Source organism: Seriola dumerili, unplaced genomic scaffold (assembly GCF_002260705.1).
Source record: "Seriola dumerili isolate Sdu_G_001 unplaced genomic scaffold, Sdu_1.0 BDQW01000017.1, whole genome shotgun sequence".
NCBI classification, from domain to species: Eukaryota; Metazoa; Chordata; class Actinopteri; order Carangiformes; family Carangidae; genus Seriola; species Seriola dumerili.
Window position 1 is genome coordinate 6,251,502 of NW_019174272.1, and position 10,948 is coordinate 6,262,449.

The 10,948-nt window shown below is 41.7% G+C and overlaps 1 protein-coding gene across 5 annotated transcripts in view; it reads left to right on the top strand.

The window, feature by feature from the left end:
* gapvd1 (GTPase activating protein and VPS9 domains 1) overlaps positions 1 to 7,234 on the top strand; it is a 29,989-nt gene extending 22,755 nt beyond the window's left edge. For 3 of the 5 annotated variants that reach the window (XM_022753315.1, XM_022753324.1, XM_022753350.1), the window contains 10 exons: positions 99 to 170; positions 272 to 400; positions 504 to 630; positions 762 to 874; positions 1,544 to 1,703; positions 1,861 to 2,048; positions 2,455 to 2,668; positions 3,484 to 3,556; positions 3,656 to 3,853; positions 4,180 to 7,234. In XM_022753315.1, coding sequence (XP_022609036.1) covers positions 99 to 170; positions 272 to 400; positions 504 to 630; positions 762 to 874; positions 1,544 to 1,703; positions 1,861 to 2,048; positions 2,455 to 2,668; positions 3,484 to 3,556; positions 3,656 to 3,853; positions 4,180 to 4,320 — 1,415 coding nt within the window. In that variant the 3' untranslated portion in view covers positions 4,321 to 7,234. The remainder of the gene's footprint in view (positions 1 to 98; positions 171 to 271; positions 401 to 503; positions 631 to 761; positions 875 to 1,543; positions 1,704 to 1,860; positions 2,049 to 2,454; positions 2,669 to 3,483; positions 3,557 to 3,655; positions 3,854 to 4,179) is intronic. The other 2 variants (XM_022753342.1, XM_022753332.1) reach the window with 2 other exon arrangements.
* Positions 7,235 to 10,948: the final 3,714 nt, after the last annotated feature.

Consider the following 10,948-nt stretch of genomic DNA (forward strand, 5'->3'; position numbering starts at 1 on the left):
TGGCTGTCAACAGCTGACTCATGATCAGCCTGTCATCCAGTGATAGTGGAAGTGGTGTCACTGCCCCAAGTCAATCATCACATGTCTCTCCTCCACAGCTCCAATCGCAGCATTTAGGAAAAGGGACAAACAGGAGAAAGATGACATTTCCCAGGAGCGTATCCCACAAGGTCAGTCCTGGTTTGGTTTAATTTCACTCTTGACGAGCTGAAACAAATCCACCATTGTGGGTTTCATTTTAATGCAACCTGTTTGTTGGTGGGTTTGTCAGAAGACCCATTGCCCAGACACAGCAGTCAAGCGCAGGCAGCTGAAGACATCCTGGACAAGTATAGGAACATCAAGAGGCCCAGCCCGAGTGATGGAGCTGCAGCTGGAGCTTCCTATGATGGTACAGGAGGTCAGTAAAAAAAAAAAAAAAAACACATGCACATGCATATTACATACACTTGCATTAGTCACGGTTAAAGATTTTAATTTTGTATTTTTGGATATTTTCACAGATATCTGTGTTGAAGACAGCGTGCATGACTCTCCAAGAGAAGATACTCTGCAGAACATTTCCACAGATGACCTCCCAGACTCAGCCAGCCAGACGGCACAGCAGCATGACTCCAAGTTCTCTTTCAGGTCGGGCGTTCACAACCTTGCAGGAAACCACAAAACTCACTCAACAATCACTCAAGATGCTCTCGTTTTCTAAGCAGATATTGCTTAGCCATTACTGTTAATTTGATTTTTCTTTTGTTTTTGTCTACCAGTGATGCAAAGAAGAAGTTGAGGTTGGCATTGTGTTCTGCAGACTCAGTGGCTCTGCCCATCATGGCCCCTGCAACCACACGAAATGGGCTGCCTGACCACATGGATCCTGAAGGTAGGAGTTCTTGAGCTTTTATGCAAAATTATAGTACTTGATGTATTCGTTTAGAGCTATTGTAAAAATTTGTCTTATCTATTAGAGTTTAGGTATCTTTGTCACAAAGCGCCACAGGGAGCAGGGTACAAGCCTTTAATGTTGGCAAACATCCAACTAGCTGAAAGTGTCCTTAAGCAAGACACCAAATCTGTACCACCTTCACCGTCTGACTCACTTTCCAAGGTTTAGGGCAAGGTTGAAAGAGTGGGGGCTGTTAAAATAGAATCCCCATATGGTGTCAGTTAAATATCACATTATTAAACCGTGATAAATATTAAAAATACTTGTGTAACCACATAGATTAATATTGGCCCAACATTTGATCATAAAGATGCCAGTGTTCTGACACTGCACAAAACGAATACTGACCTGTTTAGCTTTGCTCACAGCAGTTCTGCAAGGTACCACCTTCACATCCTGAAGCACGACAATAGCAGGCAGAGTCAAGCGACCTCCTGTGAAATGGTTAACAGTAAAACCATAAGACTCCATCTTTGTGCCCATCAGTCACATTGTCATGTGGAGGCGGCAGCCTGATCAGATTACAGCAACCAGGCGTTCCTTTGTGAGCTGCGAGCAGTGTTGTCTAATGCTGTCTCCCTATCGTCCCCTCTCTCTCTCTCTCAGACAATGAGATCGTCTGCTTCCTCAAGGTCCAGCTCGCAGAGGCCATCAACCTCCAGGATAAGAACCAGATGGCCCAGATCCAGGAGACCACGCGCTGTGTCAGCCGCTTCGACGCACGCACCTGCAGGAAGCTGCTGGCTGCCATTGCGGAGGATTACAGGTAAATCTGGAGGCCTGGAGAGACGAGGGGAGCTCACTTAATGCACCCCATGGGTCTTTCATTCTGATATCTTTTCTTTGTCCAGTGTATAACCTTGTTTTAGGCAACCGCAGAGAGTGATAGATAATAAAATACAACTTTTGTGTATTTCCTTTAGAAAGCGAGCACCATACATAGCTTATCTAACCAGGTGTCGTCAGGGCCTGCAGACCTCTCAGGCCCATCTGGAGAGGCTCCTCCAGAGGGTGCTGAGAGACAAGGAGGTGGCGAACCGCTACTTCACCACTGTCTGTGTGCGGCTCCTTCTTGAGCACATGGAATCCAAGATGCTTGACTTTATCAAGGGTATGTCTACATTTTCATATTTCTTTTAACTAATCCCTACTAGACTTGTTTGTTCTTCAGCTGGCCTTTGCTGCTACCCTCCAAAGTACATTCTTACCTCTCTATTATCCTATTGTCTGCCATTTTTTGGATATTATACATGATTTATAATGTTTTTGTTGCTATTACTCCACAACCAAAAGAGAGGCAACTGTACATTTAATGGTGTCAAGGCATTCCCCTGTATAATATTAAACATTGAAGTCCTTTTTTAAGTATTTGATGTGGTTATACACAATGTCACTTCCAAGTTCAACTTACCTCTCTTAAAAGCAATCAACAAACAAGGTTACTGCATGTAACAGCATCCCTTTCTGGTGTTAAGTCTGTGGTTTTCTGCTGACCCCCCCCCCCCCCCCCCCCCCAGCTTTCCAGGGGTGCACAGCGGCGGATGACAAGACGGCAGCAGTGGAGGATTTTCTGCGCTACTTGTACGGTGCCATGGCCCGTGATGCCATTTGGCAGTATGCAAGTGAGGACCAGCTGCAGGATGCCCAGATGGCTATCGAGCGCAGCGTTATGAACCGCATCTTTAAGCTGGCCTTCTATCCCAATCAGGATGGAGATATTCTCAGAGACCAGTGAGTAGCTGGAATGTCTACAGCTCCAAAAAAAAAAAAAAGAGCTTTAGTGTTATGAGGTTTTAAAACTGTGAAAGAGTGTGGAGACAGCAGAGCTCTGTTCTGGCATTTAACACTGGAAATAATGTTAGTCATAACAGTATATAGACTTTGATACGGTACATTAGTGGTGAAAAAAAGTTCCTTTTTAATTGTCTGTGTTGGTTGAGGACCTCAGCAGAATGGACAAGTACTGAGGTGCATAAATGTGAAATGTGAGTTATAAAGCAGCCAGTGTGTTTCTGTGCTGATGGTGGTTTGAGCTCTCACTCATGCATTACTTTTCTTTTGAATTGTGTGTAAATAAGAAAAGAGTAAATAAGAATATTTTCTCATGTATGTTTGTATTTATGCAAATTCATTGAAGTGCTTTTGTACTGGTGTAAAAATGCCCTTACTTTAACATAACTTCAGAATGGGACACTCCCCACCTTCACACCTCACAAAGGTTTTGCCCCCACAATTGTCTTTGTATGCAAGTCATTTGAAAGCATGTCATATATTCAGAATATGCTGTGATGCTACGATGTGTGACACTTTATCTGCTTCTTTATACGACTGGAAAAATGTAATTTAACTTCAGTTCAGCTACATTAACTAACAAGTCAGGTAGCTTAAATTCTACTGTAACCTGCTTAAAAGGTTGGAAGATGCATTGAAAATAAAGTGCTTAATATTAAGGTTAAGATTAAGTTTTCAGGACAGCTGCACTGCTGGATTGGACAGAATGTGTGCTCTATCTGTTGTCATATACTGAGTTGTTTTGTCTCACGCAGACTTTTCCATGAACACATCCAGCGGCTCTCAAAAGTTGTGACGGCCACTCATAAAGCTCTTCAAATCCCAGAGGTATGTTCTTTCACTTCCACGTATGAGAAGAGACATTCAGGAAGAGACTTGTAGGTACAGAGAACTTCAAAAAGTGTTGTTGAACTTTTCTGGTTGCAGGTTTACTTGAAGGAGGCTCCCTGGCCCTCTGCACAGTCTGAGATCAGGACCATCAATGCGTACAAGACGCCACGAGACAAAGTCCAGTGTATACTGCGCATGTGTTCCACCATCATGAACCTCCTCAGTCTGGCCAATGAAGACTCTGTCCCTGGAGCAGATGACTTTGTCCCTGTACTTGTCTTTGTCCTCATAAGGGTAAGTCTGTTCTTTCTTCATTCCTCCATACTGAAATTAGACTCGCTACTCAGCTGTATTTTCTTAAACAAACTCCTCAATTTCCAGAATTTGTACCTTCAGTATGGATCACTTATTGAATTCTTGTCAATGAACATTGAGAAAAGTCATCAGGAAATGCTTTCACAAAGCGACTGTAATTGCAGTGCACCATAAAGACTGCTATCTGCTAACCTGCATGGATATATTTTACATATTTCCATATTTATGATTATAATCTGTACGGCGTTGCGTGAGGTTCTTTCAGCGGTTAATGTGGGCCCATCCCCACATCTCCTCCCCTCCAGGCAAACCCGCCCTGCCTGCTGTCCACCGTTCAGTACATCAATAATTTCTACGCCAGCCGGCTGAGTGGGGAGGAGTGCTATTGGTGGATGCAGTTCACCGCGGCGGTGGAATTCATTAAGACCATCGACGATCGCAAGTGAAGCAGAACAGCCACCTGTATGGGCAGACTGCGGGGGAAGGAGCCGGGAGACTGGGAGACTTCCCAACCAACTGCTCCCTCTGCACAGCTTATAAAACCTGGCCCACAGCCTGCTCTTTATTTGTATAGCTTGTACATAGCCAGAGACGTTGAAAGATTACAAAATATATATTACTGTATGTATGTGGACAAATCCAGGTTTTAGCCGTGGTGAAAAAAAGAAAAAAAAAAACGGCCTTGGGGAAAAATTGGCAAGATGTTAACTTTGAACCTGATTTGGATTTTTCCTTTTATCTTTGTCTCTTCAGTAATGTTTCACTTTTGGGGTCTGTATTAGGAATTTTATATACACACAGTTACCGATATGACATTAAATCAACGTAAAAGATAATCCTATATAAAGGGACCAGACTTGCTTGATGTGATCACTGATCTTTTTTTTTCCCCCGAGTGAGAGGGAAGGGCTTCCAATTAAATTACAGTATAATGTTCATTAAATGCATTGTAACGTTGGGATTTACAGTGCATGATAGTTACTGATGGGATTTAGTGACTCATAAACACTGAAATCAATTCACAATAACCATACTACTCATTAAGGTTAGTGTATCAAACAGTAGGGCAGCTTATTTCAGGAATTGTTTACTTCATCTTATTCCCAAAAACACGTGTGTCAGTGACAATTTGGACATAAGGGCCCACATATTTATATGAAATAAAATGTATTTATTTCTGTAATTCTATTTAATGCTTTTGTTTATCTAATTTTAAAAAAAATGAAAATGCATATCATGCCCATTCGAGATGTCTGAGGCAAGTGGTGTTATTATAATAAACTTGCAAGAAAAGCTTGAGTTAGGAAGGCACCTTAGCAATGAGTAGCCCTAAAGTGGGGATGCTGGACGGTGATGATACAGGGTCAGTTCGTGCACAGAGAAGTGGTGGCATTTATGGATATATTGAAAATAGTGCCTTTGGTGTGGGGCGCTCTGTACAGGTAGTTATTTTTGAGTTTTTCTTTTTTTTTTTTTTTTTTTTATCCAGCATAGGCATTAATACCCCCGCCCACACACACACAAACACACTCCAATGGGCCAACCACGTCCCACTGAGACACCTTTGTCCAGCCCTCGCCGCAGGAACATGAGCATCACCACATCACTGATTGTCATGGCTCTGTCCCTTTAATGCACTTGAGTTTGAACAACTGTCCCCTCTGGTTTTCTCGATCCTACCTCAGAGTTGAAACCAATGAGCCTGATATTGGTCTGTATACAGTTAACTGTCCTGCATTGGTTGACACCAGAGTACTGGATCATTTTTGCACTGGTCAAAAAAAAAAAAAAAAGTAAAACGGTGACGGGGAAGGGAGGAAAAGTTGGAAATTGACCTGCTGTGATGCTTATTGTCGTCACATCACCCTTAATTAACACAAGCCTTCTTTAATGAACAAAGACATTTTAGTTTCTAATCTTATACCTGAGATGCCACATGTTTCCGCATGGGCTGACTAGTGAACTATTGGATATTAGCTCTACCTCCTCATAAGTTCAAGAAAGGGACTCGTGTTTATGTGCACTTATATTTCTTTCTTTTTTTTTTCTTCCAATTTGGCGTGCTGTGATATCCCAGTGTCATTGTATCTTTCCGATAATAGTACAAGCATGTCTTTAATTATCCAGAAATAACTAAAACTCCTTTTCTCTTGAAATCCTCTGCTTCATTTTTGCGCACAGAAGTGCCACATGTATTATAGTTTTCGATAATCCATTTCTTTTCATGGTAAATGACCTGACAGCACAATACACAGTAGGATAGAAGAGCAAATAATCAACACTATTGACTTGTTACTGACTTGCAGTTTATGCTAAAGTGGTTGGTGTAGTACATGAGTGTGGTTTTTGTCTAGTGAGTGTGTGTGAGACGACTGCGTGATTGGTTGACCCTCTGCCTCCTCTTGCATGAAGTCATTGAATGGTCTGTACATTCTCAATCATGATAAACAGTAGAATAGGATTAGTATCTGCCACAGGCCAGTAATTGAACCTGCAAGAGGATGCAAAGCCTCTCTTTGTGTCCGTGATACTTGCATATCAGAACTCGATTTATTTTGCACAAAACAGACGTCTTTTCCTGGAAAAATTTGACAGGGAGCAGTGCATTTTGAAATGTCTTTACTTTTGGCATTTGCAGTCATAACATAAACATATTGTGATTAAAATGATATTTGAGTAGCCAAGTTAAGCACCTGACTGTTACTCTCTCGAGCTGATGAACATCCGTGTTTATGAGCAACATCACAAATGCATTTTTATATCCGCCTACAGTAGCACGTGCACTAGATTCGTATGTGCAGTGCACTTCCTTGCAGGGTCTGTGTAATCAATTTGATGAGAAAACCATGCACTGGAAAATCAAGTTGCAGGTTGCATCTATACTAATTAGGTTTATGTGATGTCACTTTAATTGGAAATACATACTGCACAAATCTGATGAAATTATTTGGACCTGGCTTATGTTTCAGTGTTTCCTCAGATAGCCGGTCACAGCAGCTACGAATGACCCCAGTGGAGGACTGATCAAAGCAGCAAGTTATTTACAGACAAACGCATATGGCTGTTATAGCATCTGTACGTTTTTATCCCTGATCGTATGCAAACCACCGGGCACTGGTGTCAAGTACAGAGACTCAAGAGTTGGTCCGTTCTTCGAAGCTTTACTGCTCTGCTCCCTGTACAATTGAGTTGAAAGGCTGAGCAGAGGAAAAAAAAAAACAGAAGTTTTACATCTTACATCTAATTTTACATTTAATTGTAAGCTTGCACAATTATGACATGCGGGGAAAGCCGGTTTGTCTTTACTGTGATTAATGCATTATGTAATTCTTTAAAAACAATAAAAGAAGCAGAAGTTTTTCCTTTTTTTTTCCTTTTATTCTTCTTCCTCTGTGCCTCTTGAGATACATTATGCATTTTCTCCGCAGGAGTTGAGTATCATGTCTACTGTACGCGCACGATAATGTTTCATTATTCTGTGGCTTCTTGGACAGTTGTAGGTATATCTGGCCAACAGTTCACAATACAAGAGATGCTAGGGAAATTTATGCATGGAATATAATTGTTAGTGGGGGCAGTGGAGCAGCATCATCCAATCTAGCAGCCACAAATAGCAACCTCTCAGCAAACATTTCATTACTGCTGACAAGTGTACGGTGGATTGTAATTGGAGATATCCCCTCATCTAAAAGCCCTCCTTACTTCACCGATTGCCTTCTCTAATACTCATCTTTTTTTCATCATAAACTTCTTCGTGGGGTGCTTTGTGTCCCCTGATGATATCTTGCAATCGTTAATTTAAATTCAAATTTTGGTGTGTGAAGTTAATTAGCTGCGTAAGCCAATGGCTAGATAGGCCAGATTTGAGATCGGATCTTTTGACTATGTGGCACTTAGCTGATGTGTGATAAAAGGAGGCTTGGTTTTATTTTGTATTAAACTGCACCACATTCTGTATTATTATTGGCTAATACCTGCCTCAACAGTGAAATAGAGGGAACATGAGGCTCACTTTCATGAGGTGTTACTGTTAACTTCAAGTTTATACAAGGTATCAGTGCAGAGGAGTTAGTTTTACAGGTGAGGGCAGATGGATCAAGCAACGAATAAGACAGGTTTTGTTTGACTCTTCTGAGTTTTATATTGATGTCATTCCTGTTGCTTGAAGATCTAAACAGGCCTGGGGTCTCACCCAGATGGCTGTGCAATAACAGATGATCAGTCCAGCGGGGCTCGTGCATGACTTCACACTGTTGGTCTGGTACCTCCTGACTGTAGGGGAACAGTGGAGGAGAGCTTCCCCCGACCTAACTGTAGCCTCCATCTCCTCACAATCAGCCAATGATCTCATGAAATCACACAAATTCCTCTTAGGTTGGCTTCCTGTAGGGTTGTGTGGAAATACAAGTTAAACTTGTTGAAAATGTGAAAAACCATGATAAGAACGTGTAGATTTTTACAGTGACACAATAAAATGATCAGTCATGACTTGCTGAAAAATAATGAATAACCAGTTGTACATTTTTGTATGAAAGTATAGGGCCCTAAATTTAATAGATGGAAGTATAGTATAGTAAGATCAATAATCCAGGTGTAGAAAATAAAACAAAGTGCAATAAGATGACTGAAGGTGTATTATTAGATACCACAAAATGCAGAAATCCCCAACAGAGCATTACAATTTTACAGAGATTCCAGCTTTATTCCAAAGATCCATTACCCTTAAAGCAAGTATTCATAGTAACCACATCAGACCGTCACAATGCAGTTGTAAGAAGCACAACAAACATCCCCATTGCTGTCTGATATCAGTGTACTGTACGCTGTCCACAGCACTGGTGCATGTTTTACCCTCGGTGTCCGGCAGATGGCAGACGCACCATTCCCGACGACGGTCTGCAGAGCTGATCTGAGAGCGGCTCAGACAAAGAACACCACGGGGCACGACGGCTTGACATTTTAAAACCAGTGGGACCTGCTGTCTGGAACTGGATCTGTTTTGTTTATTATGGATATTAGACAAATTAAAAATGTATTATTATTATTATTAATAATATCATTATTATTATTAGTAGTAGTAATAGCAGAAGTAGTAGTAGGAATGACAACACACTTAAAGATGAAAAAAAGACAATACTTTTTAGTACTTAATAATAATTCATAAGAATGGCTATTGTTGTGCAAAGTTCCTCGTGGCATTTTCCATGTTGTGAGAAACTCATACAAGCGCGCGCCCTCTTTCCACCCCTCACGTGCACATATATATATATATATATATATATATAGGCTATATATATACACACACACCATACTCCATGCTATAGATCCATATGTATAGTGGACTAATCTGCGGTTAGTGGCGGGGAAATCTTCACCAAAGGACCAAAGATAAACAACACAAGGCCAGCAGCACGTCAATTAAATTAAAGTGGGGGGAGTGGGGTAGTGGGGTGAGGGGGGCGGGTCGGGCGGGGGGGGTCCAAATGAACAAAATGTCAAATACACATATTAAAACTTAAATGAAATAGCCGCGAGGATGCAGGCAGACGAGGAGATTAAAACTCAAAGGGATACCAAGTCTCTGTGCCCTGAAGTGGTGATACTGTAAATATATGCAAATAGTAAAAGTGAGCACCATTCTCTGCATCAGTTTGTAAAAAGCAAGAGACAAAGGGTTGAAAAGGAGATTTGTGTCTTGCAACAAATGACAGAACAGCTCTGGTTCATTAGAAGGATGCTATAGAGAGTGAATATTAAACCACGGAGATGCAGTAATGCTAAGACACTACCAATCATGTTAGCTATAACATCATTCCAAAGCACACTTTATGTGGACTAATGCATCCTTTTGCACTTTTATTGTGGCATTAAACCAATGAGGATTTGGTCTAAAATATTAGACACAGGGATAAATGACATTCCCCATGCTTTCCTTTACTGCTCACCACAAAGCATATCAGCTAGGCAAAGGTGTCAATTACAATGGTGCTTCTGATGCTACCACTCCTTCCTTATATTGTGCTTATATCATTAAAAAAAAGAACAATTTTCGCAGGCTCGGCTAATCACCTGTGAGAGAAAGAGTGGGTGGTGACATTAAATTGAACCGTGGAAATGGAACAGGAATTAGATGCACTTAGCCATCACATGTTAATGGCAGCAATCAACAGCCAATTACCCAGCGTACTTGAGTACCTTGACAAGTGCAGGTGTACCCTACAACTAACACAGGACTCTTTCGAGCATTTCCATAAATTCGACAGTAAACTCCCTCTGTGATTGAGCATGCATGTTTCATCGAGGTTGCAATTAAGCAACATTGTTAGGCAAGTGTCAAGTGTGGATCGTAAGGAGAGAAAAAAAATCCCTTAAGGGCAATAATAACATGTATTTTACCTGGATGCATGTAAATCAATAAAGTTGTAATTTGTTTATATTAAAATGACCTTTCTTGTAATTGCCAAGAGAAATGCTCCTGGTGCTTATAAATATGTTTGCTGATTTAAACATTGCTAAATCAATGTTCAGAAACGTGTTGGCAGACAGCAATTTCTTGTACAGCTGGACAGTGCAGTGGTGTCTCTGCCTGGCGAGGACCTCACTGTGAACATGATCCAGGCTGAAGATCTGCTGCTGATGCTGATGATCTCTGTCACTGGGGTGGATTTCAGGGCTCAGCTCTGGCTGCTGCCCTGACAAGACTAGGAAAACACACACACACACACACACACACACACTCAAACATGCATAAGATGAACACATCAGACCTGTGCACACTGCGAGGCCAGCGTCCTGGTATGACCCACTTTGATTATTCTGTCCTTAAGCAACAGGTGACGGGCTTCCCCGGATGTCATCTGTGTCGTTGGCCTCTGTTCAGAGACGGCATTCAGGACCCAGGGAGAGCTGGCTGGCAACATGCCCGATCTACAAGTGAGCTGTCCTATCATTGACATCAAGTAAGCCGAAGATGTCATGTCTTCATCTTGTGAGAGTTCAATCCCCCTTTCAGGATGGATCAAGCTCTCTGTCGCTAGAGAGAGGCTGTGCAGATAAGTGTAGCGGCTCATACTT